Source organism: Bacillus rossius, chromosome 16, assembly GCF_032445375.1.
Source record: "Bacillus rossius redtenbacheri isolate Brsri chromosome 16, Brsri_v3, whole genome shotgun sequence".
Classification (NCBI taxonomy): domain Eukaryota; kingdom Metazoa; phylum Arthropoda; class Insecta; order Phasmatodea; family Bacillidae; genus Bacillus; species Bacillus rossius.
This window is the reverse complement of record NC_086343.1, coordinates 15,772,121-15,799,823: the sequence shown is the minus strand read 5'-3', so window position 1 is coordinate 15,799,823 and position 27,703 is coordinate 15,772,121. Positions and strand designations below refer to the sequence as shown.

Genomic DNA, 27,703 nt, shown 5'->3' with positions numbered 1-27,703 from the left:
TTTTTTTTTTTTAAAAAAAAAGCTCTGCGTCGCTGTTTTGTGTGTGGTGGCTGGTTGAGTAGTTGTCCGTGGGACCTCCCGCTGACGGTCGTCGTCTTGTAGCGGCGTCTGAGGCGCGACAGTCGCGGGGAGAGACGCCGGCTTGCTGCTCGTGGCCATGTTTCCTCGGAGCGCCACCACGTGCAGAGGAGTGTGTGTGTGTGGGGGGGGGGGGGGGAGCAGGGGCGTAGCCAGGGGGGGGAGTTAAGGGTTCAACCCCCCCCCCTCCCTTAGCACCAAATCTTTAATTATTTTCTTATTCGTCACTCAAACAAATTACAAATTAAAATTAATAAAAAAAATTACTATTACAATATTTAAATTTAAGAACCGAAAACTTCTAAAATAGCACTATTTTACATCTTAAAATCCAAATTTTCCCGGGGGAGGACCACCGGACCCCCCCCCCCCCGCTTTAAAACGTGGGGAGGGGGGGCGCATGCTTCTTAACACCCCCCATACACAAATCCTGGCTACGCCACTGGGAAGGGGGGAGGGGGGATTTGTGCACATCTCAGCTGTAGGTACGCCGGGGGGACACACTACAACGCCGAAATACCACAACGCCGAACGTACAATAACGCCGAAAACCATAACGCCGATTGCCAAATTGACGACAAACGCCGACAGCTGGAAAAAAAACTGCCGTGTACCACAACGCCGAATTACCGCAACGCCGAAATACATTAACGCCGAAAAAATGTCATTGCATGACTGCCAAAAAGGTTAGGTTAGGTTAGGCTAGGTTAGGCTAGCTTAGGTTAGCTTAGGTACACAAATTCATTCAGTTGTTTTTTTTTTTTTTCATTTTTGCTCCTGTGCCGTCCCCCCCCTCCCCGCAGCAACAATTTTTCGGCGTTACTGTATTTCGGCGTTGTGGTACACCAGCAGTTTTCTAGCTGTCGGCGTTGCGGTCAATTTGGCATTCGGCGTTGTGGTATTTCGGCGTTGTGGTAACGACCCGGTACGCGGCACTTGGCAGGAGTAATTTCGTGAACGGGACGGGAAGTCGCGTGGAACGGAAATTTGCAACCGCGGCGCCGAAGTCGTCAAGATGGCGGAGCCAAGGCGTAGCAACATAAACCCGCACGTAGGGGACGTAACAAAACGTATTGGTGTGGGAAGTAGAAGCTACTTGGACACTTCCTTCTCTTCCCCTCCTGTCCCATGTTCGCCATCTTCCCGACAGTTTCTTCGAATGTTCCCAACTACGCAAGAACTGCCTTAGAAAACTTGTTGACAAATATATATGCTACTTTCTTGTCTGCAGTTTGTTAAAAAAATATATATCGGGCAATTGATTTTCTATTTTTTTTTGACTGACTGTTTGAATCTTGATCATTCAGAAGTTAAATTTCCTATTGTTTTCCACGGCTGGGTAACACACACAAAAAACTGCCTCAAAATCCCATTTTCAAAATATTTCCACACACAGATCTGACAACTAGAGAAAAACCAAAAAATTCAAAATTGTAGGAGTAATTTCGTGAATGGAACGGAATTCGCATGGGACGTAAATCTGTAACCACGGTGCTGCCATCTGTGGCGGATGGCGTCGACCAAAGTTCACAAAAGCCAAATGTAAACTTTAGCGTATTAACTGTTTAGTTAATTTTTACAAGATGGGCAGTATTTTGTTTATATTTCTTGTCGAAAATCTGGTCCAAAGCCGGAGTTTAGTATTTTTCCAAGTCTTTTTCGTGTTAATCAAAACCGTTTCATTAAATAGTTTAAAATTTATCTCTACAAATGGAATGATTCGGTAGTCAATGTAGCTGCTCCGGCAGCGAATTCTACCGGCGGGTGCGGAAACTACGTGTGATTTGCGTCCAGAAATTTAGTTGAAAACACACTTTGCGTATGTTTATAACGCTAGGCATTATTTTAAAGAGTTATACGTTAAACTTCGTGTCCAAGTTTCGTATTCTATGTGTATTCGCAACATGAGACCACATGAACTTGCTCGTTACGGAGGTTAGATGTTATAAATTTCCGGCTCACATTGTTTTATAATATCCTGATAACGGTTAGTGTTTAAACGTCCTAATAAAAAAAATTAAGGGAAAAATCTTTAAAAACTTTTTCAAACTTCCATCGTATGTTACACATATTTCGAGATGTCCCTGAGTCATTAACTTTGTACGGCTTAAATGTTTGATTCACTTACTTGGTAGCATTTTCCGTACCTGCGAGTCTCAAATACAGTATTGTCTTGACCAATTTTGTGACCATTAAGTTGAGTGTACCTTATCCTCCTACCTCCCATTTTATGTACATGTCCAAGGATGTATGCATAAACATCATTTGGGAGTCTTGAATGACAAACTAGTAAGACACTAACCTTGAACAACTTCGCTTTAAAAGTTTTGAGTCGGGTATATATTTCACAAGTTTACACACACGACTTTTAAAAATCTGTACCTCTAAGATTTAAGCCAGCTACGAATCAACTAGAGCCCATCATCTTTGCTCATTTCAAAACTTATGAGTTACTAAACACTATTTTACACTGTCACAAAATCCGCCGTAACAAAATTGGAAAATTACACGAACCTAACAGTACATTTGTTCTATATCTTTTTTTATGTTATCAATAACAATTTTTTTTTGTGTGTTTCAGATTAATGTAGCTGTGCAGTGCCTCAGCACAGACTTCAGTAGTCAGAAGGGCGTCAAGGTGAGTGTGGAATTATTTTTAATTAGGTATAAGTTTTTACATATGCCCAATACGTATTTGGCATCTTATCATTAAAACTATAAGAAGTTAACTTTCCGATCTTTATTTTTTGTATTATGTTTAAAAAATTTAAAAAGTTTCAAGGAAATTCAGAGATATAGAACGTCACTTCACGGAATTTATAAGAATATTTTAGAATGATATATAAAATTTAAAATATATAAACACTAATATAAACTATAATATACAAAAAACTGTTGCTTTTAAATGTGTAATATTGCATCATTTCTACGTCAAACGTACGTAAGAAAACGATTTTGGTATTATATCAGTACGATGTCAGCATAATATAATTTATCCTTACATCCTTTTTTAGTCACAACAGATGTCAGTGGTATGTTAAAAATTACGTAAAAATTAATTACCTAGCTATGACTTAACAGTGATGTCAGACCTAGGCCATGTATTCGCGTGGTTAAATTACTTCACTTACTGTTATTACAGCATGTCGGTGATTTGAACTCACAAGATTTTACCCATCCAAAAAAGAGTCCAACACGCACATGATACAGTAGATTATATACAATGTATTAGTGTATATATGCGTGTAGGTATACATGTACACAGGCCGGTGCGCGTCGCCAGTCTGGCGCAACACGTCACTAGCATGTCGGTGACGCGAACCCATAAGTTTTGCCCCTATTAAAAAATCTCTCAACGCTGCTGAAGAAGTTTTCACTTCGAAAATCTGATCACATTCACATCTCATTTCAAGTTAGGATATTTTTTCTTCTTCTAATACTTCAAAACAGACCTCCTGTGAGCTGAGCGTGTGTGATTCGTTGCCTCACTGGCAGTTGCTTTGTGCATCGGAACAGGGATCGTTGCAGGTGCGTGTCTGGTTCACAGGGTCTCCCCCTCCACCTGCAGATCGACACCTACGACGACCCCAGGGACGGGCCGGTGTTCCACAGAGGCTACGCCCAGATCAAGGTGTTCTGCGACAAGGTGAGCGCCGCAGCCATGGCTTCCCGTCTTTTTGGGCGTCATTAACCAGGCGAACCATACTTTTGAGTAATAAAGCTTTTATGGTGGAGCGCCTTTTTCGATTGTAATGCCCTTCATCTGATATGGCCATCGGGGTTCTTGTCGGAGTCATGTCTTGTCATTCCAGACACGTCTCCCGTCATCACGAATGTGACCTCGTACCTCTACCTGTCTTTACCCGGTCGTAACGCCGTAATCATGCGACGTTCATTTAGGTAGCTCACTCTAGTTTGGATGTAAATTGCGCTGGGTCGTGAGGTGCCCGTGGGCTGTATTTCCTTCTCTCCGTGGTACGTCGGGGAGCGCGGTACTCCGAGGGCCGGTGATGTAGCAGAGGCGACACAAGACTGTCGGCAATGGTGCATGGAACCCGACCCATGTTCACCAACGGCGGCCATGGACATTTTGTGTTCCTGGCCAATTAACTTTTTGTGTGGGGTGTAATAGCCACCAGGAAAAAAAATTGGGAATAAATAAACTCTATAAAAAACAACGTTCTTAAGCCAACATGAATATTAAATTTCGTCGATGGTTTGGCCAATTAACTTAAGAAATTTTGCTATTCTCTCCTGGTAACTATACTTAGGTTATTTCTATAAATACTAACAATCAAATTAAGGTGAAATATCGTCATAGTATGAGGCAAGATATAGATCTTAGAAACTTTTTTTTGTACTTAAAACTCAATAGAATACGAAAGTCTATGCGCTCTTTAAGATAGAAAGCTAATACCATCTCAGTTCTTACGTTTTTCCCATTGGTAAATGTTTATAGTTATCACAGAAAACTAAACAAACAAGGTAAATAAAAATGTAAAAAAGCTGGCGCGGGACCCTGCTAGTCAGTGGCGCCCAGCTTGCCCTTCCAGTCCCCGCAATCGTTCGACGGAAACGTCCGCTATGTTCCTCGCGTAGAGAAAATCCTGGACTGGTCCCCCGCGGTATCGAACTTAGGTCGCTGGGCGGGGCAGCCGACGAGACGAAACGAGACGAATAAGATTCTAGTGGTCGATTCATGAACCCGTAAACTCGAAGGAATACACTGAGATTAATAATTCATAAAAATTCCTCCCGAACGCGTATTTCCAAACCCTAGGTTGACTCGCGCGCTGGCCCTTGAAGCGCGCTGGGACTGGTCGCTGCACTGGTGAGGGAGGAGGGGGTTGTTTACGGCTAGGGTCACCGTGGAAAGGGGGTCGCGCTCAGCTGAAGTTTTGTGATGGTAACTGTTGTTTTGATCTTGGAGTGGGAAGGGGGAGAAAAAAGATGCCATCATCACGGGATAAAGCCAGAGTCGGCTTGAAAAAAAAAATGCAAGTTTTCAAATAGGCGAGGGTGAGTATGTGTACTGCTGCAGATTCTGAAATAGACTTAGAAAATAGTATTTCAGAAGACTCCGACGGTGCAAAATTCAAAATTTTTAACAATGGAATGAACCGTGAAGTTTTAGACTGAGGAAACTAAATGCGACGGAGATTTGGAGTGAGAAATGTAATTTTTAGGTGACGAGTTCCTCAGACGTTACAAAACGAGATCGTATTTTTTAAATAATTAAAAAAAAATTGCAAGATGCATTTTTTACACAATTTATATCATTAATATTCACAATAAATAAATGTTTTTAATTATATGGACAAGTATTCAATATCAGTCATTAATGTATAAGATTTAAAAACACGTATATAATTATTATTTGTAAGTAGTCTTTTTTCATACTGTCAATTTTTGATGTGTAACATATTAGCTCTCGGGATACGGCATTTAATAGGTGTGATTTCGTGAACTGATCGGAACTGTGACATCTGTGGCGGATGGCAAGAGAAAATTTATAGAATTAACCATTTAATTTTAAAAAATTTAATTTAATAAAATTCGTTGTTGAAAATTATATTTCATTATAAAGTTTAAAATTGAGTTCTGCAAATTGAATAATTTTATAGTCGACGTAGTTGCTCTGGCAGCGAATTATAGCCGCGGTGAGGAATCTACATATGATTTGCGTCCAGAAATAAAGTTGAAATTTTTTTAAAATGATTCTGCTTTAAATTTCGTGCCCGAGTTTCGTACCATTAGTGTATTTGCATCATGAGAACATATTAATTTGCTGTTTACCGAAGTTAGATGTTAAACATTACTGGCGAGTAATAAAACACTCGCTCACTTGTTTTTTTTTTTTTTTTTTTTAATATCCTACATAGGTACATATTGGCTTCCCAAATCAGCTGCCAGAAATAAACACGTGTTAATAACTACAGTACACTCTTGGAATAGCATCTCGTCAGTATAAGAAAGACTGCAGGTCACCGCTCTGTCTTCTGGCTCTGGGGTAGATCGTCTGACTTGTGACTTGGAGGACCCGGGTTCGCGTCTCGGCTCCTCCAAGGCGGATTGCCTCAGGCAAATGGTGGCATTTGTTTGATAGGAATGCAATCCCTTGCAACAAGTCAGGCTACCAAAGAGACGGTGGGTGGAAACAAAAAAAAAACCTTCTAGGGCCCCCATGCGGAGCCCATCCGGGGGTTTCTCCGGGGTCGCGGAGAAAGCATTGAGTGAAGTGATCCGTAACCCTACACTGGTGGCTCACTTTTCTGTGAAAATACAATAAAAAAAACCTAACGGGTCATCGGAAAGTTCCATTAATAAGCAAAACGGATAGGCTCCCATTTGCATGCGTAGCTGCCAACTACGGCATTTTCTGATGGTAAATTGTGTTTATGTGGCCGAATTACTCATGAATATTTCATTGCATTAATATTCCGTGGAATTCCAAAAGAGGTGGTTAATTGAACATGGGGCTGGACTTTTTTTTCTGGCCACTGAAGAGTCCAAAAGTTAATCTTAAGTTGTACGAGCCGCATTTCCCCAATATTTTAAGAAGCGCCTGCGTCATAAATTATGGCCTCCATGTACATGTATGAAAGCCTGAAGTTGTAACGGGATTTAGTTTTAAATTTCTAATTTATTTCTAAATATTTATGGGATATTATTTTTTTTTAAATTAAAACCCAAGCATGAAGTCGTGAAGGGGAATGAAGTTGTTATCTCTGCAGTGTTTGCTTCTTATAAGTCTAAAGTTGCTGCTGCTATTTCTATTGGGCTTTTTCTAAATGTTTAATTTAAACCTACTTTAGCCAACAAGACGCATACGTTATTACCAAATTACACCACTTTACGTACCGTTATTTTTGCAGCTTGTTTGATTCCATGTTTTTTTTTTTTTACTTGGCATGCCGAGGATTTAAGCCTTTTTTTTATCGAAATAAATAAATTTAGTTTCAAAATCGATTATGAGTACGGTATCTATTTCAATAATAAAAAAAAAACTGTAATATTTTTTATTGTCACGTAAAAGACAACTTTGAAAAAAATGAAGTGCAACAATATAATCTCGGGAAAACAGAGGATGCAACAAACTTTTAACTCCCTCTTGTGCAGACGTCGTTAGCTGCGCCTCTGGGCAGCGGGACGTACTACGGGCGACCGACGGGGTCGATCACGTCCGAAGATCCCGTCGCGCGTCGTCCCTGCGGGGTCAGCTCCGTGCCCGCGCGCGCAAGGGGGGAGGGGGAGGGGGTAATGGAAGACCGCTGTCGCGCGCGCGCGGGTTGCGGGAGTCGCCGCCAGAGGGGTCACGCCCGTCGTCGCCGCCGCGTCGGGAGGTCGCGGACCCCGGTCGGTCGTCCGAACCGCTCCGTGTGGGAGACGGGGCTACGCGTCTAGTCGTGCGTCGAAGTCTCCGCCGGGGGCCCCGTGTGAAGCGTGACTTCTTTGCTCCCGGGGCTGCGTGGCTCTTGAAGCCACGACGTCTTTTTTTATTTTTCCTTCTTTCTTTCTTCCCCTCCCCCGGTCGTTAGCGTCGTCTTGTTATTCTTCCACTTCTTTTGTTCGAGTTTGACATGTACCGACTGGCGGATTATTATTAAATTTTTTTTTTCCTTCCTCCTCCTCCTCATCCTCCTCCTACTGCGTAACCCTCAATCGCGAAAAATGCCGGCGGCCGTTTTGTCGTGAGACACGTAGGTGTCATTCCAGAACCTAAAATACAGGCAGCTGCGCCCAATATTATACATACAGGGTGAGTCTGAATGAATTCGACCGACAAACTTCGACAGCAGGTTCGTCACGGCAGAATAAGACTTGGGGGTTACACCTTTATTTTCCACTTACTGTATTTAGTGACATGTTACAGTCTCCAATTAATTTCAATGCTATAATTTCGCTAACGCCATGAAATTCGCGATGGTTGTAGAACTTCATTGGATTAATTATAATCCTGATACTCAGTGTTCTAGCTTAAATACTTTATTATTTACAAAATAAATGAAGAAAAAAAAGGTTCAGCTTCAACTTCAAAGATGTATACCAACCTTGGGAAGCATTTTGGACCATTAGTCACATAGAGGTTTTCAACTTTAGCCTAAGTTTTTTGGTTGAATTCAGACTCATTCTGTATAGTTATATGTTCCCAGAAAATTAAAATAAACGTTTTGTGGCTATTTTCCAGCTCCCACCCTGCCAAAAATATTATCTTTTCGTGTCCACAAAGCCGGTTTATTATTGATAGTTATATCTTCACAAACACGGTTTTTTTTTAACGAGTTGTAGAAAAATGAAAATACTAATTACTTTCAGTTATTGATTCGAAGCAGGTGTTTTACTCTGTGTTGCGTGACAATATTCCGTCACCGTTATAAATAACTGTGTGCTCATGATTTTAGTACATCTAGCTTCAGTTAAGATGTAATTATATATCTTTGAAAAATAAAGTCAATCATTAAAAAATACTTTTTGAGTTTTGCTCCGTTTGAATTTATTTACCAAATGTAATTTATTCAACAACACTAAAGAACTGAGATAGAGAATTTGCAGTTTTTCAAAGAAAACAGAAAGGCTAGTATATCATCCTAAATTATGTAATATTTTGTTTATTGAACTATTTTTTCTCTGATCCAAACATTAGAAATGCTCTATGATGCATTATACCAGTCTAATATGTATGATAGTTAACCTTCCTTTGTCTGGCTCCTCTGTGTGGACTTTAAATTGATGCCCGATGCGTGGGATGTGACAAATTGATGGTCCGATCACACACTTTAAAAAAAAAAAAAAACGGAACACGTTTTGAGATTTCTTTGCAGGTCAGATGTAACGAATAAATTAAATGAGTTATCTTAAGTTTGATAAGGCCCCTCGTAACGTATAAATTTTCATAACTAAATTTTAAAGATTAGTATTTTTAATATTGGCCCCTCTGTGTCACAAATAATATTGCGGCAGTTATTTAACTAATAATATAATTTAGCTGTAGTTAATTTTGTCATACATTTACGCATAATTAAAAGTAATACCTAAATGAGTCTGTCTTCTTTTTACCGCACTTGATAAATAAGTAGCGCCAATGAATCTACGCCATCAGCACCAGCGCATCTGCTAGAAATTTCTGAATGTTGTGTTAAGATTTTTTTTAAAGTGAAACTTCTTTGCTGAGGGGGTTTAAAATTTTCGAGCGTTACGGAAATTCCGATCGCATTAGGGGAATAGTTAGGTACGTGGTGAGGGAACCGTCAGAGGAGGAGACGGCAGAGGAGAGGTAGAAATTACGCAGCATATTTGCACACTCGTACACTTACACACTTGCTCACTCGCATACTTGCACACTTCTATACCTGTACCCTCGCATTCGTGTACACCTGCATACTTTCGCACCTGCATACGTGCGCAATAGCATAATTTAGCGGTGGCATACTTGCATTTATTTTATTTTTGATCAGCTATCTCAGCCAAAGAGAATTATGTTTCCTATACCTAATAATAAAATAAACAAGAAGTTTCACTTTTGTCGAGCGTAGACACCACGCACACAATTTTTTAAGAAAAAAATTAATTGGTAAAAGTAATTGAATAAAGGATGAAGTATAATATCCCTGTAGGAGGAAGTCCAGCACATTAAACAAGACAGCCTCGGATTCGAACCCGGGTCTTAGAAGTGTTGATGGTCGTCGCTAGTCTCCGGACTCGGGTCTTTTTTTTTTATCAACTTAGAGCACGGCCCACCCGCGCTTGGTAGGGGAGGGAGAGATGTTTGGTGTTTGGTGCGAGTTGCGCCATTGAGGAAATTTTTAAAGGGGAGAATTTCAAACACTTAGCGGGGAATAAAAAAAAATCTAAAACAGATTATTAGCTGTCGTTTAATTTATCCTAAAGTGTAATATTTCGCTTAATTTTTAGTGGTAGTACCTACATTTGCATTAAAAAAAAGACTTTTATGAACTAATTTTCAAAACCTTTTTTTTCTCGGTTAGGATCTCCGTACCACCTGGTTGGACACTATCAAATTCAAAGTCCTAGTAATGATCTGTTTGGAAAGGGGAGGGGGGGACGAGAGAGAAAGAAAGAAAGAAATGCGCCATCATGATTGGGGGATGGGTCCACCTGACTTAGGTTTTGTTTTTATGCAACCGATACTAAATAATTCCTGTTTCCACATTTGGAAAGTGTGAGTAGTGCATTGTGAACCTGTGGTTAACTATTGCAAGACTCGAATATTAAGAAACAATGACAGCAAGAAGGTACTTCTCAGGATGGCAAAAATTAAAAAAAAAAAATTAATTTCTCGCGAATCCCGGTAAGCCCCTACTAATCACAGATTGTCTGCTTTGGTTGGATTGTTTGCAAATTGGCCGCCGCAGAGCAAAAAAAAAAAAAAAAGAGCCCCGATTGCAGGGGCAGGAAGTGGCGAAAAGTATACACCCGGTGCGGAGAACAACCCCGAAAAAAGAGAGAGCGAGAGAGATAGAGAAAGAGAGAGATGGGTAGGTAGCCGGCTCCCTGCGTGCAGGCAGACAGGAAAATCATCGGGTAATTCCCCATGCGAGGCATGAAACGCCGCTCGTAAATCTCACACCTTAAATTACACGCCCGCCGCGCCCGTGCAATAAATATCGCTTCCACCCCCCCCCTTCCTTCCCCCCCCCCCCACGGAGAAGGAGTCTCCCTCCCCCTCGTGGCCCGCGTAGCGGTAACACGCGTCGCCCTCCGCCGAACACCCGGGCGGAGGAAAGAAAGTCCCGAGGGAAACGGCACCTGCTTTGGTTGACCCAGAGGGGAAAAAAAAAATATCCTTCATCGCCGACCACGCCGGTAAGGTCAGCCGAGACTCCTTGACCTCCGATGACCTCTTCCCCCCTTCCTTACAGAACTTCGGGGTCAACATCCGAGAGAAGAATTTTTATTATTATTTTTTTTTTAACTACGTGTCGATGCTCGGATGACCTAGAGACGGGAAAAGCCGCCGCCTTTCATTGACTGCGAAATCGTCTTCAGGAAACCTGATAATTTATTTTTTTTATTGGGGTCATCGAGTGGACGAGAGAAAGACGTAGAAACGAATGAAAAAAAAAAAAAACATTTGAGCGATTCTTTTAGTACTCGCCATAACCTCGGCAACGACCGAATTCGTGTGTTCTCATGTTGGAAATACATTTATAATACGAAACTCGGACACGGAATATAATGGATAATTCTTCAGGATAACGCTGAGCGTGATAAATAAGTGCAAAATTTTTTTTTTGAACTAAACGTATCGACGTGAATAACACGCAGTTTCCGCAACCAGCCGCTAGAATTCGCTGCCGGAGCAGCTACGTCGACTACGGGAATCATTACATAGGCAGAGCGAAATTCTGTAACTACACAATGTATGTAAGGACTCCGATAAAAGCGAAAAAAAAAAAAAAAAAAATACTTGAGAAAATATTAAACCATGGCTTTGGAACTGGTTTTCTACAAGAAATTTTTAATAAAAAATATACTACACCCATCTGGTTTTGAAATTTTCACTAAACCGGTTGATATTCCGAAGTTTACCTTTGGCATTGTGAAAACTTCGGTTGGTTCCGCGCCATCCACCGCAGATGTGAGGCACCGTTGTGTTTCACGCCTTTTCCGTTCCATTTCTCGCTGAAATTAACCCCCCCCCCCCCCCCTCCCTTACCCGGATGCCGCACGCCGAGAGGTGCCGAGAGCTAGAGATGTCACACGTCTACGAGAGAGGTCTTGCGAGGCCGCGACTTCCTCGACCACTTGACGCCTGTTCCCTCGGTGGACGGACCGCCGTGTTCGCTGGGGTGGTTTGAGGAGTCCCCAGTGTGAGAGCGGGAGACCGGGGCAGGCGCCAGAAGTGATGACAACTCCGCGGAGGGCTGAGGGAACATCCAACTTTCCGGTCGGCCGAGTGGGGTAGGGGGCCGCGGCGGTGGTACACACACACGCTGGGATGGGTATAGCCTCAGCCCCATGTGCATAGCCAGAAGCTCTTAACGCCCTTCCCGGTTGCGTGTATGCGGCGTGATCCGCTTCCACGCCCGTGGGGGGGGAGGGGGGGGGGGGCGCCGGGGTGGCAGGGTCGTTAGGCTAAGAGCGCCGGGTAATAAAAGAAAAGGGGGGGGGGGGGAAACCCCCTGTGTCATCATAAAAATGATATCATGTCTCTCGGTGGACGCGCTCCTCCGAGACGGCGCTCTGCGACCCTGCGTGGCGAGGTCTTCTCCGGTGAACATTCACTCGAATCACCGACCTCCCATGATCGTGGGCGTAGTTCCCTCCCCCTATTATCATCACAAGGAACCTTTAATTTTTTTTTCCAAATTTCCAATAAAATAATAAGTTTTCATATAACTTTGATGTAAGCTTTTGGACATACGCCATTGCTTAGCACATGTATGTATGTATGTAGAAGAAAACTACAAAAAACCCAAAAGACAAAAAAAAAACAAATTAAGCAAAAAATTGCTGTTGTCAACAGGATATTAACACCACATAATATTCCATAACAGGAATATGGTCAAAAAACAAATAAAAACAAAGAAAAATGGACTAACAGAACGAAAAAAAAAAAACCCTCACAAATGATGACAGCACAAAAATATTATGTGGTGTTTATATCCTGTTGACAACAGCAATTATTTGCTTAATTTGATTTTTTTTTTGTCTTTTGGGTTTTTTGTAGTTTTCTTCTACAGACATACATGTGCTAAGCAATGGCTTATGTCCTAATGCTTACATCAAGTCATGCACTCCCCATTGCACAAATCTTTCAAAGATAATTTTCATATAACGTTTTCTGCTTGTTTCGTGCATATTGGCCAACAACACATGGGAGCAGTAAATAACATGCAAGCAAACTATATCCAGAGATGACCCACGCGGCTAAACTCCCGAACCCCCCCCCCCCCCTCAAATTTCAGAATATATCCGTAGGCCCTCTTTGCGAATCCCACATTTTTGCTTGCCCGTGTCCATGGTTGGCAGGTGTGGGCCAAGAACAGTCGTCCGCGGGTTCGGTCGTGGAAATATAAATTTACCGGGAGATGCGAGTGCTCTGACGTAGTTGCGGTCCCACTTTCTAACCCAGCAACATCGCCACGTTGAGGGAGGAAGAAAGAAAAAAAAACACACTGCGGAAAAGTTACTTGACCACGCCTGATGATCGTTAATCAGCGTGGATTAGAATTTTGCTCGGTCTCACGCGCCATTTTGGTTTTTGATTTGTTTTTGACGTGACGTCGTCTAATAAATCGATGAACGCCGGCTGCACGCACGAAAAAGTGTGCCGTTACGCACATTGTCCCATTATGCTGTGTCCCGTTAAGCTCATTGTACGCTTGCGCCGCATATATCGCTCTTCCACTCGATTGGAACAACCATCGATTTGACATTTTCGAGGCACATTAAATTTGAAACGCTCCCATTCGTTTCCTACTTTTCCTATCATCGTCCTATCCTTAACAGAATTAAACAGATTGAAGAAGTTAAATAGCAAACATGTATAAAAGTTATAGTTAAAATAATTTCTTCGTTAAAGTAATAAACATATTTGAATTAATGAGTGCAAATAAAAGTAAAATTATCAATTGAATTGTAGATTTCATTTCACTCCTTCTTTATATCCATACAAAATAGTGATAATTCAATAAAAATGATTCAATTTTATTCAAAAAAGTATGCAATCATTTCATAAATGTTTTGTTATGACGTTGTCATGTTTAACTATCGTCCGTAAACCGACTTTACAGACAACCATTTTTTAAAAAATATTTTTTAAAGGTTATTTCTAAAAAAATTTTTTAACTTGATACTCTTCTGTTACAAATATTCTAGACATATGTTCACTTAGTGTAATATAGAGGGTGCATAAGGTCGCGGATGTCTCCGAGATTATTATTACTTGCCTTAATATCTGTTATTTGAGTTACGATTAAAAAAAAAAGAGCTCTCAAATAAAATAATTACGAAATAATGAAAAAAAAAATAATAGACATGGCGTGTTTTATCGACCTTTAACTTCGCCTCCTACAAAGAAGCTTAATAAATAGACTCAGTCGCGGACAGTGTCCGTGTTTGTTGTTGCTCGCGAGGGTTTATTCCTCTCCTCCCCCTCCCCCCACCAAAAGACAAATACAAACCAGCAACCGTTACAGAAGTACAACATGCGCGCGGCTGGACTAAGCCCGCGGCGGAAGCGCGTTCCAAAAGAGATTTTCGCCCGGGCCCATCCTCTTACAACATCCTACTTTTTATTTATTTATTTTTTATAATCTCCCTCCGCCCAGAACTCTTTTCATGCCCGGTCCATGCCCACGCGCTGGCCAGCGGCCGGTGTCAGCGGCCGTCAGCCTTTTGATTTATCACGTGGTTTTCGCCCGCAGCTCGCAACACGCGTCACGAGTTGCTCCTCTTATCCCCCCCCCCCTCCTTTTCACTACTACACACCCTCGACCACTGTTGTTGTGCCCGGTGCTGCCGTAGCCTCGTGCGGCGGCCAGATTACAAACTAATCAACATCTCAGCAGCGTTTGTCCCCCCCCCCCCCCCATCATCTCACTCAACACCTTTTTTTCTCTTTCCCTATCTCGGTCGGTTGAGGATAATCTGCCTTTCAGGCTCCGATATTTTTTAAGATCAGACATATTTTTTTTTTAAAAGTGCGAGTGATTTTTGAACAGATATTAGACAAGTGTGGTTATTTAATTAGTGATGTAAATATTTGTGGTAAATAATATAACTTTTTATAAAAATGAATTGGGCTACCCATCACGTATTCTATACCTCCTCTTGGAGTTCCTTCAAGCTACACGGTTTCCCGTTCTAGCAGGCTGTTTAAATACGTCCACCTTTCGTTTGCGGAGGAATACTTGTTATAAAATTATTATCCAGGTATATATATATATATTTAAAATTTACGAGTTAACATTACTTTGAAAAAAAATTCTAAAGAAACACAATGGACTTTTTAAAAAAAAAATATCTTCAAAAATTCTAAACGTCTCTTGTGAAAATAATTCATATTCTCCCTTCTATGTGAAATTTTTTTCACAGAACTCGAAAAACTGAATTCGGCGTAACCTTTACGAAGAACGCTGGTGATCGTAAATTCTCGTCGCTCGGCCGCACGAGCTTCGTAGCTCGGTGCTCGCTTGCAGGGAAGCCTTCATTTAACAGACGAGAGAGCCACACCCGAAGTTCCCCGAAGTTCATGCTCGCTTTTTTTTTTTCCCCCATTCTATCTCATTGTATAAACCGGTGTGGCATTAAATTTTGCCGTCGATTAGGATAGCTTTAGCTACATTATAAATACCTACTTTAAAACATTGTGGATGGTTGGTTATATTAGGTAAGTCTAGCTACATTAAAAAATACTGTAAAAATCATTTTATGGTTGCTTAGCAAATAACTTTTTTAATGTGTAGCTATCCAGGGCTAGGAACCCGTTTACATGATTTCACGGTATCTTTAATGTGGCTGTCCTAACCAGATCAACCGTCCACGATGTTTCAAAGTATTTTTTAATGTAGCTAACCTAACCTTTTACGATGAACCAAAAAAAAAAAAATCCCGAAGATGCACGATGGGGCGTTTGGCTCTCTCTCGTCTGTGAAAGGAAGGCTTCCCCTCGCTTGTAGTCGCCGGGCAGATGTCGCGCGGAGCGGCTGCTGCCCCTGACATCCGACCAACCCTGTACCCGGGCCTGGTAGACCTCGAGGCCACACCTACACATGGCGCGAAGACCGCGCGCGCCAGTCCAGAGGCGACGCGACACCGCGGCCCGAAGCACCGGCGAGCGACGCGACGATCGTCGGGGGTTTTTTCCAAGGCGCGGGAGGCCGTGGGAGAGATTGTATACACACGCGTGCAGTGTACAGATGATTGGCCCGGGCCCGCGCCCATCGGGGGCTTTAACGGTCTCGCTTTGTAATTAACAGCGCCTGCCGTCCGGTCGGTTAATTTCAAACCGAGGAGGCGTTCCTTTCTCCCTCCACCCCCCCCCACCCTCTCTTCCCTTCACGCACGCCCCCCCCAGAACCCTATATTCTTTCTCCTGTGTACGTGTGTACCTGGCAGCCTCCGGTATAGAGGCTGAAGTACCTCGAAGCACGCCGCCAGATAAGATCTGGTGGAAATTGAACCCCCCCTCAAGCTCCCATCACGGGCGAAGGAGCGCACCTAGTGGTGCATACATCTTCGTAAGGGCCCCGGCCATATATATATATATATAAATATATAAATTAAATATATATATATTTAATTTTTATTTTGTATTTGTCGTGGTTTTAAAACAATGCGGCTTTTGGGTTACACGGCCTAGAACTTCCTCGTTCCTGCAGTCACGTGCGAGGATGTTTTTAATTGGTGTGTTTTTCCGACGCCTCTCCTACAGTCAAACAACCGTTCCTGACCTCTCGGACCTACCCCGGAGCTACGACGCTGCTGCGCTCCAAGACAGAATAGGTTATTTCAAATATAGGTTTGTTGGGGGGGGGGGGGGGGGAGACTCTTTTCAGAAACTTGATGTAAGCTTTTGGACATACGCCATTGCTAAGCACATGTATGTCTGTAGAAGAAAACTTCAATAAAATACAAATTAAGCAAAAAAATTGCGGTTGTCAGGATATTTGTCTCGTTTTGACTGTTGTGCTGAATTTTTTTGGGTTCAATATTTTTGTGCTGTCATCATTTGTTGGGGGTTGTTTCGTTCTCTTCTGTTTTTTGGAAAACTATTATGTTTGTTTCGTATTTTCGTTTTGCTGTGTTTTTGTCTCGTTTCAACTGTTCTCCTGAATTTTTTGAGTTCGGTATTTTTGTGCTGTCATAATTTGTGGGGGTTTTTTCGTTCTGTTAGTCCATTTTTCTTTGTTTTTCTTTGTTTGCTGACCATATTCCTGTTGTGGAGTATTGTGTGGTGTTTATATCCTGACAACAGCAATTTTTTGCTTAATTTGTGTGTGTGTTTTATTGAAGTTTTCTTCTACAGACATACAAGCAATGGCGTATGTCCAAAAGCTTACAACAAGTCATGCACTCCCATTGCACAAATCTTTCAAAGATAATATCTATTCAGAAAATTTTACATGCTTCTGATGGGCAACGTGTTAGTGGGCTTGCTTGAAAACCAGGAGACCTGCAATACGAAAATTAAATCGACTGTGTCCCGCTCTATCAGCACTAAGTGCAGCCGTAGTTGCTTATTAACAACAAAACAATATTATTGTCATTAATTTTTTTGTAACATAAATTATTAATTCACATAGTTTATATCTAAGGGTATATTTATTTTAAATGTGAATTTAATATTACTTTTTTTTGTGTTTAAATTTTAGTATAAGGAATTTAATATATTTTATTTTATGTTGACTTTATTCACTACTCTATGTTTTGAATATGAATGCTTCGATAACCGCCTTTACACTCCACATTTGATTTTTTTCCTTGTTTATTTTCTATATTAACATATTTGTTTTTATGCTTTTATAGTACCAGCCTAATTTCGACTGTGTGTATGCATGTTGGCCGGCGCTTAGTAAATGTGTAAATAAAATAAACAAAACAAACAGTTTCTGTTTTAAAGCTATTGCAGAAAGTTATTCCAATAGATTGTAAAGAACTCGTGAGGAAGAATCCTAAAAAATGCCATCATAAAGTGAGTGTTGTTACAGAAATATATCAACAACCCATTAGCAAGAAATTAACGTTAATCTTCATTATAAACAAACAAAATAATATTTTTTTTTTTTCCTATCCAAAGGTTTCAATCATTAACAAGGCAAATAACTGTTTACATCCAATCCCGACATTCCTACCTCCATTATGTCGGCCCTGGAGTGGCGTCAGGGTAGCCAACAAAATGTTCACAGGTATGAAAGCCACAAAAAAAAAACTCAAAACAGTTCCGAATTTCACCGAAGGGAAATGTTAGGATAGGTTTAGCCGGGATAAGTATTTTTTTTTTTCAATTCTTTTATTTTTCTTTTATCGGAGCTGTTTCATTAGAAAATTTAGAATTTCGGTCTGCTAATAAAATGATTCAATAGTTGACGCAGCTAGCTGCCTTCGGCGACGACTTCTAGCGACGGGTGAGGAAAGTGTGATTTCGCAGTTTGAAACACGAATTTCCGAATATTTATCACGCTCGGCATTATTTGTATTATTATTTTTTTTTTAAGAATTATACATTAAAATTTCGTGTCCGTGTTTCGTATTGTAAGTTTATTTGCAAACATGAGAACACGTTAATTTTTTCTCGTTGCCGAAGTTAGATGTTTACACATCACTGGCGAGTACTGAAAAGTCTCGCTCACGTGTTTTTTTTTTCTTTCAAGCCGAGGCGAAACTCCCCTCTTCTACTACGTGCATCTATCCCCCCCCCCCCCCTTCACCCTTTCTTTCACCCATCACCCCTCGCTTGCGGCCAGTCATGCGGTTGGCGTTAGCCTTTTTTTTTTCATCTAATCTTTTTTTTTTTTTTTTAACTTGAAGAGGCGAACGATTGCCCGGCTACGTAATGCGGCAATTTAAATGCACGTGGTGCAATCCCCGAGATGCTAGGGAAAGAAAAAAGAGGACTGGGGGGGGGGGGGGCGGTGTCCAGACCTCGCTGCGGGAGGTGACGCGAGATCAAGAGATGAGGAAGGGAAGGGAAGGGGTTAGGAGGGGAAAGGTAGGTAAATTTGTAGGACCCCCCCCCCCCCCCCGCACCCCACCGTACCCAACATCAGCCCACCTTCTCCCAAACGTAGTCACTACCTTTCCTTCCTTTCCCCCCCCCCCCCCTGTGAGCGAAGCGAAACGATCGCAATTACACGTTTTATCCACAGTAACCGTGGGCGGGGCCGAGTTCTTAAGACGCACGGCTTGGACGTGTGTCGCGTACATCGCATGGCAGACCGGGATGGTGGAGAGGGGGGGGGAAGGGGTGAGCGGGAGGGGGAAAGGAGGGGTAATAGGGAGGGGGGAGAAAGGCATTGCCCACAGCTGAAGCCACGCTTACAGCGCAGCCCAGCTAACCTGAAACATCACCCTCTTATAGTCGCACCCGTCAATAATCCTTTCTGGGCAATCTGTGGTTCGGGACATTCTGTAATCCGACACAAATCGAGACGCTCGCGTTATATATACATATTTATTTTTTTCACGAACACCAGGTTGCATTGCTGCACTGCCGTCATTTTTAGTTTAGTACAGTTTTTCCTGTTTTGTAGCGAGTTGCGTTTCACATTCGCATAGTTTCTTTTTTTTTTTCTTTTTAGAAAATAAATGCTCAAATGTGTTGTTTTTTTTCTTTCCTCAGAACAGCTCATTACAAGTTGTTTTAAATGGCATTGAGCTGTGTATCAATTATTGAAGTTAGAAGAACCGGCAAAACGTCTCGTGTCAAGACGTTTCACTGCACGTCATACTTATGTAAGCTATTTCACATTAAAAATGCTACTTGACGGAAAGGATAAAAATAAATTACACATGTGAACGAGTCTTTTAGCAATCGCCGGTGATGTGTAACATCTTACTTCGGCAACAAGAAAATTCATCACCCACCGCTAGGATTCGCTGCTGGAGAAACTACGTCGACTAAAGAAAATTTTTTTTACTAAACCGATATGCTAAACTATATAATAAAACGGCTCCCATAAAGCTAAAAAGACTTGAAAACATAATAAACCCCTGTTTTTTGGACCTGATTTTTCGAATACTAATTTTATTAAAATTCTACCTTTTTTTTTTCAAAATTTATTCAACATTTAATACTTTAAAGTTTCTCTTTGGCTTTGTGAACTTCGTTTTACACCATCAGCCATGGATAGCAGCACATTCAGTTACACAATTTCCGTTCTTTTACTTCCGACGCATTCGCGAAATTACTTCAACCAAATGGCGTATACCGAGAGCTAAGATGTTACACATCAAAAACTTTCTGCCTCGAAACAGCGAACTAACATCGTGTAAATTCTGTGGGGGTAATCCGCGTTGGTAATTATTAATTTGAGTTAGACGAGAAAAATCGAACTTATTTTTTTGTTTCTTAAAATAAACACTTGTTTAGACATTGCAATGACTCTCTTTCACTCCTCTGGAGTATTCCAAAATTTAAACCAGGTTTCTGGCCACAAGGGAATGGTTTTAACTCTGCCATTGTTTTTTTTTTTTTAATTTATACGAATTATTCCCGGGATCGTATCATCTTTGTTTCGAGGGTAATTTTGGCAAAAAAAAAAAAAAAGAAATATAGTCTGTGTCATTTAACTTATCGCAAAAACGGCAGTTCTAAAAAGAAGTTCCAGTGGTATACGTGTTATTGTGTCACTGTTGTTCTGTCAACAGTGTTTGTTATTGTCAGCTTTAGTAAAAACGTAATTGGTTGCTTCGCTAGTGACATTGGTACAACAGTTCAGAACCATCAGATTTTAGACAAGTTGCATGACAAATACTAAAATATAATAGCGTGGTGAATGTGAATGTATTAAAATAAAAAACACTTTAATGGCCGCCACAAAAAATATATCATATATAGGTCTCAAGAAAACCAATTTTTAGCTAAAACAAACTTTTTATAGCAATAAAAATCCACCGCTTGGGTATTACAAAATTTATTTTGTGGTGACCTTTGAGGACTGTCTGGTACTTAAATAATTCTTTAAGAGTAATAAACTATGTACAATATAAAAAAGCTGTTGAATGGAGTGTATCGAGACAAGAAATGTGTACAGCACTTAAAACAACTCACGAAATTTTCAGGATCTCCACCGAGTAGAATGAAGCATAAATTTACCTATCTTTTTTTCCTACCTCCTTCCCTGTAACAGCAAATGCATGTCCTCTCTCACTTTATGGAAATCGTGACGAAGCAAGGGCAAGAGGGCAGTACTGGCATGCGCATGAAATGTGCTTCGCCTTGGAACATAAAAGTCGTTAGGCATGGCATTCAGCCGTATGGTGTTCACGACGAGTTTAAAAAGCTGTTGTCACATAATGTTAAGCTCAATGGTAAAAACAATGTTTACTAAAGTTTGTTTTAGAACTTTTTTTTTGGACGTAAGCCATGTCTGGTTTACACTGTATGTCATGGAGAAAATGTCTCTTAGAGGCTCAATAGTGGCTCTTATAAGCGCTTTGAGGTTCTTACAGACTCTAGAGTGGCTCTTATAAGCACTTGGAGGCTCTTAGAAGTTCTTAGAGGATGTAGAGTGGCTCTTAGAGGTCTAAGAGTGCCTTATAGATAGAGACCAGAAGAATTCGTCAATGCATTTCGTGATAGTCTAAATTTAGAATAATTATATTTTTGTGCTGCTTCTGGTGTTGGTTCACTGTTAATCTGGATGATTTTTTGGCCAGTTAGAGAAAATCAATCAAATAAGTATCGAATCACAAGTTTACCAGTTAATAAGCCTCATAAGTCACTAGCCAATGAACAGATGACGTTGGCCCGAGTATGCTGAGAATCGTGAAGTCCATCCTAGAGGTTTTTGAATCACGAATTTTTCCAGTCCCTACTTATAGAGGCTTTTAGATGCTCTAGAATGGCTAAAGAGGTCTGAAGTTCCTCTAACTGAATATAGAAAGGCATTTTAAGGTCTTTGGAGGCTATAGAGAAGCTGTTACAAGCTTTATTGTCTCACTTAGAGGATCTAGAGGTGCTATTGGAGGTTCTAGAGTGGCTCTTAGTGGCTCTATAATGGTTTTTAAAGGCTCTATAGTGACTCTTATAGATTATTAAAAACAAGCTAAGATCAGCTGATTTCAAAAGTAAATACATAGACTTACGTGAGAGGAATTAGTCAGAAAAATATGACAGCACAGATGAACACAATGGGTTGACAAAGACGACACAGTTCAATGAAGAACATTAAAAACGGTTTCTCTATGACATTCAGTTTAAATCAACAATGGAATATGCATAAAAATGTTCCAAATCAATATTCCACATTGTAGGAATCATTAAAAGAACGTGCTAAAGTATTTCTTCAGTTAACTCGTTTCAAATTTCACAGTTCTCAAAAGTATTTTCAGTAGTACCCATTTACCACATGCAACATGTAAAGCAACACGTGATTTTATTAGAACGCTAGCAGAACTCAGAGTCAAGAACCTACGAAGGAAAATTGCTGGTGAGGAGGTGAAGTTAGTGTTGGCACCACTTAGCCACTGGGCGGGTCGGAAATTACTGTCGGTATTATCGTCAAATTTTCGCCCATTACAGTCACACGAAGAGGATGCAGTTTGCGAGAACAATGCGCCATAAGCAGAGCCAAGGATACAACTTATCCTTTTGTTTCCCTTCCTCTCTTCTAGCGTGGGTGTTTCCCGAGGATACAGTTCTAGAGACGCAAAAACCATGGAGGTAAGAAATTAGGGAGTGGGTGTGCAATCTGTGCCATGTTAATACTTAATTGTAGTCATTACGAGCACGAAAAATCCCCTCCCCTCCCCACAATTTTAGAACTGGATAGCAAAGCATTTGTGTGTATAATGAAGTTTAATGTTCATTGTTTGCAATGTGTTGTTGACATCTCTGTTTAACGATTCTCACTTCATGTTGGTCTTTTTTTTATGATTCTTCCAAGCGCGTTTCTTTCAAGCTGTTAACCGAACTTCTCGCCAGAGGGTGACCACGTCCACGCAATTACATGGTAAATGGTTAAGGCAGGGTTTTTTTTTCTCTCAGCTAATTGTCACGCCGTAACATTGGCGGAACTGTTGTGTTTCCACTGTGGAAACAGTTTTAAATGACTTTTATTTTCACGGGAAGTGACCGTGTTTAACGACGGAGATTCTAATGCGTACTAAAAAAAAAAAAATCCGTCATCGAACGTTATCAAGCACCATTCCCGCAATGTTTTTTGAACGGAACAATATGGCGTACGGTGAGATTGAGAAGTGACTTCAAATACGTCACATCACGCCGTCTCCTGACAATTCCCAATCCCATGCTTATAGCATTGGCCTTTACGGCTTGTTGTGCCAGCACAGACAACCACTCCACAGACTAATGCCCCAATAGTAAAACTCCCAGTGAAAATGACGTACTTCTGAAGGGTAGAGTTGGGGGCGGGGGAGGTACTAGAGACAACCGCACAGATTTTTTGAATCAGGCCTTTGATCTTTTCTCTCTCTCTCTCTCTCTCTCTCTCTCTCTCTCTCTCTCTCTCTCTCGCCCGCGGTAGTTGGTGATCACCGTTACAGAGAGACTGTTCGTGCGGGGAGACGATATTACACGCCGTTAACGACGCAATCAACCCCCTTCTATTTTTTTTATTCCGAGACCAAGAAAAGAAGATTGCGTCATGTCGGAATCTCACAGGCGTGCGCGTTGCGTGCGAGAGCGCGAGAGTGTGGAGAAGGGGGGCAGGGAGGGGTAATTTTTTTTTCTTCTTCCGTTTGTGCGTCCCCGTGGGGCGTTCTGGACGGTAATTCGTGGGGCCGTTGTTCCTCGCACGGGGTGGTGGGGGGTGAGTGGGGGGAGGGGGGAGGATTTAGTGCCCAATTAGAGGGCATTGAAGCTGCGGGGGTAACAGGAGATAGAGCCATGCCGGGGAGGAGGATCTAGTAACGACAGTAACAAAGAAAGTGACGTCGAGGGGGGGGGGGGACCCCGGAGGGACGGAACATCAAAGAATTTATGGTTTTATGCCCGGGCGCGATGGCATGCGGCAGATAAGCCGGGGGGAAAGACTTTGGGATAGAGAGAGCAGCATCGTCGTCGTCGTCGTCGCCGAAGCGAAATAAGCCCGGTCCCAAAAAAGGGAACGATCGTAATATTCTTTTATTGGGGCAGACGCGCCACGGCCCGGAGGGGTGGGTTTCCATGGCGACGAAGCGGCGCGGGGGTGGAGCCTGCAGTTCCACAGGGATGTTTAGAAATGAAACTTCGCCAGCTGATTATGCAAAAAGGGTAAGCGATGTACGCTTCTTTTTTTCTCTTCATCTTGTGACATTTCAGTCACTCGAAAAGTCGGAACGTTTAACCTTGTGGAAAATAACCTGGAACGGGACATAAAGGTAGTGATTGAGCTAAGTCTCTCCACGGGAATGATGATTTTTTAATTTTTTTATTTTTAGAATTATTTATATTATATATATTTATATCATGTCATCCGGCATAAATTAAAGACGTCTATCTACATCTTCTAGAAACTGAAACAAACCATACCATGATCTATACAGCAAACGTGTAGGTACAGCTTTTGTTCGCAGGTTAAGATTTTTCTCACATGGACATTTAATTCTACGCGGTCTATACAACTGAGCACATTCGCTCCCCCGGTAACTATTCCCATGAGGGCCAACCAGAGAAGGAGTGAAGGATGGTTCTTTTACTTCACCAATAATTTTAATAAATTCCAATCAAGGGCATGGGCTCCGATAGCGAGAAACGTATACGCCGTTTGTAAACATGTATGGACATACGGACAGTTGACGCAACTAAAAGAAATGTCTTTTTTTTTTTTTTTTTTTTTAAGGAAATTAAACTTTTTTTTTCCTGTACCCTGCCACTTCGGTCCTTCTATACCGCTCCCCATTCCTTTGCTGTCTTTGCCGAGATTCTCCGCATGCTAAAGGGATTTGTCGGTGTTGCGAGAGGGTAGGAGGGGAGGGGGATGTTGGTGAAGGAAGGAACACGTTTAATTAATGATGCTTTGTGAAACAAGACGGGCTGCGAACGACGACCAACGGTGGATAATTACCGACGGCGACAATGTTTTCTGCTGTGCGGTGACGGCCAGGGAAAAAATTATATGGCGAGGGATGAAAAATTCCCCCCGGTGTGCGAAGGTGTTTTTATTCGTCCGGGCGGCCACCAGCCATTTTAATTCCCTGCCCTTTCCCTTCCTACAGCTATCCTTCACCGTTGTTACTCAGCCTCACACCGACGGCAATGCATCACACGAAGCTTTTCTTTCCGCCAAGTTAATAAATTATGTTTATTGTGTGTTTAATCTCCATATTTATTGCCGGTCTCGAATCAACTCCTCTTTCCCCGGCACTATTTTCTCCTAAGATATTTATGGTTGCAATTGTACGTTTGGTGTTGAATAATAAGTGCTGCTTTCCCCTTTATAATAAATGAGCGGGCGAGTTGAGCGCAGCGCTCCTGTGTCGATCCTGAAAACTAACTTTAATTCATGTCGGTGTAGTCTCGAAAACTTAAAAAAAAAAAAAAAAAAAAAAAAAAAAAAAAAAAAAAAAAAAATTGCGCGTAGCCGTTGAGCTCAAAACTAACTATCTTTATCGTTGGTGTCATGTAACTTGTCTGAAATCCGACAGTTGTTCATAAAAGTAGTACCAATGGTATACTTATGCTTGTTGCCACTCTTATTCTGTCCAAAGTGTTTGCAAAAATCTCCGTGTGGTTGTCAGTGTTCGAAAACAGGTGGCAGTTGAGAGCTCGTGAAATTTTGGGACAAGTTAACGCGAACACAGAATCTTTTGTTACTCTGCCGTAGTCTCCGGAGGAAAAAAAAAAAAGGAGGAGGTAGATGGTTCGTTCTTCAGCTGAGACGTCGTTCGGAAGGCTTTTAACTTGAGGGGGCGAAAAAAAAAAGAAACAAAGAGAAAATAAAAGAAGCGATGATCACGGAGAGTAAGGCAGAAGGGAGAAGGGGAAAATTATTTAGGCTGTCGTGGAGCTTCGCCGCGGTGCTAACGCTTTCTGTGCGTGTAAACCTGTTGATTCCACGGCTAATTCTTCTGGTTCTCCGGGCCGACACGGGAGCGCTGCGCTCGTCTGTGCCCGCTCGTCCGCCATTTTGGATCTTCAGAGAAACTCTGTTCATTCAATTTCCCTGATTTCAGGTTGATTATTAACACACGCACGTGTGTAATGGTACTGGGCCTACGCCAGTAGTGGCATAGGTGTTGTCTGTATTTGAACACACGAAATATTAACAATAAAAAAAATATTCTCATTAACTTTTTGTAACATTAATTATTAATTTCCATAGTTTATATCTAAGAGTAGCTATATTTATTTTAAACGTGATATTTTCTTTTGTATTCATATTTTACTACCAGTATTTTTTTTTTATGTTGACGGTATTCACTACTCTGTGTGTTGTGTATGACTGATTGGATATCCGCCTTTACACTTCACATTTGATTTTTTTTTTCCCTTTTTTTTTCTATATTTATCTTATTTGTTTTCATGCTTTTATAGTGCCAGCCTAATTTCAGACTGCATGTCTGCATGTTGGCCGGCGCTTAGTAAATGTTTAAATAAAATGAACAAAACAAACACAAACAGTTTCTGTTTAAAAGCTGTTGCTGAAAGTTATTCCAAATAGATTGTAAAGAACTCGTGGGGGAAGAATAGTAAAAAAAATTCCATCATGAAGTGAGTGTTGCTACACTATAATTAGCAAGAAATTAAAGTTAACCTTCATTATAAACGAAAAAAAAAAAAGTTTTATATTCTTTTCTATGTTTTCATGTTCTGTTGGGAGAGCAAGCCCTGTCACTTTTCCGTTCCATAATCCAGGAAACTGCGTGCACTGAGAGAAAGGATTGTTTGCCTCAACAAAATATTTGTTTGTATATGGCAAAATAAATATAATTTGTTAATTAAAACAAATATAATGTTTTTTTAACTCAACTTTATAGTTCGTTAGGTGTAACCAATCTTTTTTTTTGACGTGAAAACGTCTAATAAATCGATGAACGCCGGCTGCACGCACGAAAAAGTGTCTCGTTGCGCACACAGTTTCCGTTACGCTGTATCCCGTTACGCTCATTGTACGCTTGCGCCGCATCTATCTCTCTTCCACTCGACTGTTTATAAAGTGAAGTGAAAAGTTAATGTAGTTTTCATTGCTTATTACAACAACAATTTCGGCAATGAAGGTTAATTATTCTTGCATTTTTAAATATCTGTTTACTAGATTAATTTCAAATATTTTTTTTCTTTTGTTATTAAAATTAAAAAAGATTTAAATTTTTTTTCATAAAAGTATGCAATCGTTTCATCAATTTTTTTTTGTTATGACGTTGTCACGTTAAACTATCGTCCGTAAACCGACTTTACAGACAACCAATTTTTTTTTTTTTTTTTTACTTGCCGAGTTCGGTTAAGCTAGCAAAAATTTTTGTTGCAGCGAGTAAATATTTGTTTTCGCCGTACATAAACAAATGTTTGCTTGATTGTAACTGTGCGCCAGAGAGAGAGAGAGAGGGGAGGTTGACGCGAGAGAGGGCGTGTGTGTGTGCGCGCAGGGGGCGGAGCGCAAGACGCGCGACGAGGAGCGCCGGGCGGCCAAGAGGAAGATGTCTGTGACGGGCAGGAAGAAGATCGAGGACCTGTACCACCCGGCCGCAGAGCGGTCAGAGTTCTACAGCATGAGCGACCTGGGCAAGCCGCCGGTGCTCTTCACCCCGGCGGAGGACATCGACAAGGTGGGGCGGGAGAGCACGTGGTCACGCGACCAGCGCGCGGCCTTTTTCCCACAGACGAGAGGGCCAAAACCCGAAGTTGCCCGAAGTTCATGTTGTTTTTTTTTTTTTTTCCCGTATCTTTAATGTAGCTATCCAGGGGCGCAACAACAAGGGGGGGGGGGGGGGTGCCAAGGGTATTTTGCCCCCCCCCCTCTCCCCCTTCTGAAACCTTGAAGTGGGGGGCAAACGG

The 27,703-nt window shown here is 41.5% G+C and overlaps 1 protein-coding gene across 4 annotated transcripts in view; it reads left to right on the top strand.

The window, feature by feature from the left end:
• Positions 1 to 27,703, top strand: part of LOC134539866 (protein grainyhead) — a 272,758-nt gene that overhangs the window by 223,122 nt on the left and 21,933 nt on the right. For all 4 annotated transcript variants that reach the window (XM_063382210.1, XM_063382208.1, XM_063382207.1 and 1 more), the window contains exons 8-10: positions 2,660 to 2,716; positions 3,626 to 3,724; positions 27,295 to 27,474. In XM_063382210.1, coding sequence (XP_063238280.1) covers positions 2,660 to 2,716; positions 3,626 to 3,724; positions 27,295 to 27,474 — 336 coding nt within the window. The remainder of the gene's footprint in view (positions 1 to 2,659; positions 2,717 to 3,625; positions 3,725 to 27,294; positions 27,475 to 27,703) is intronic.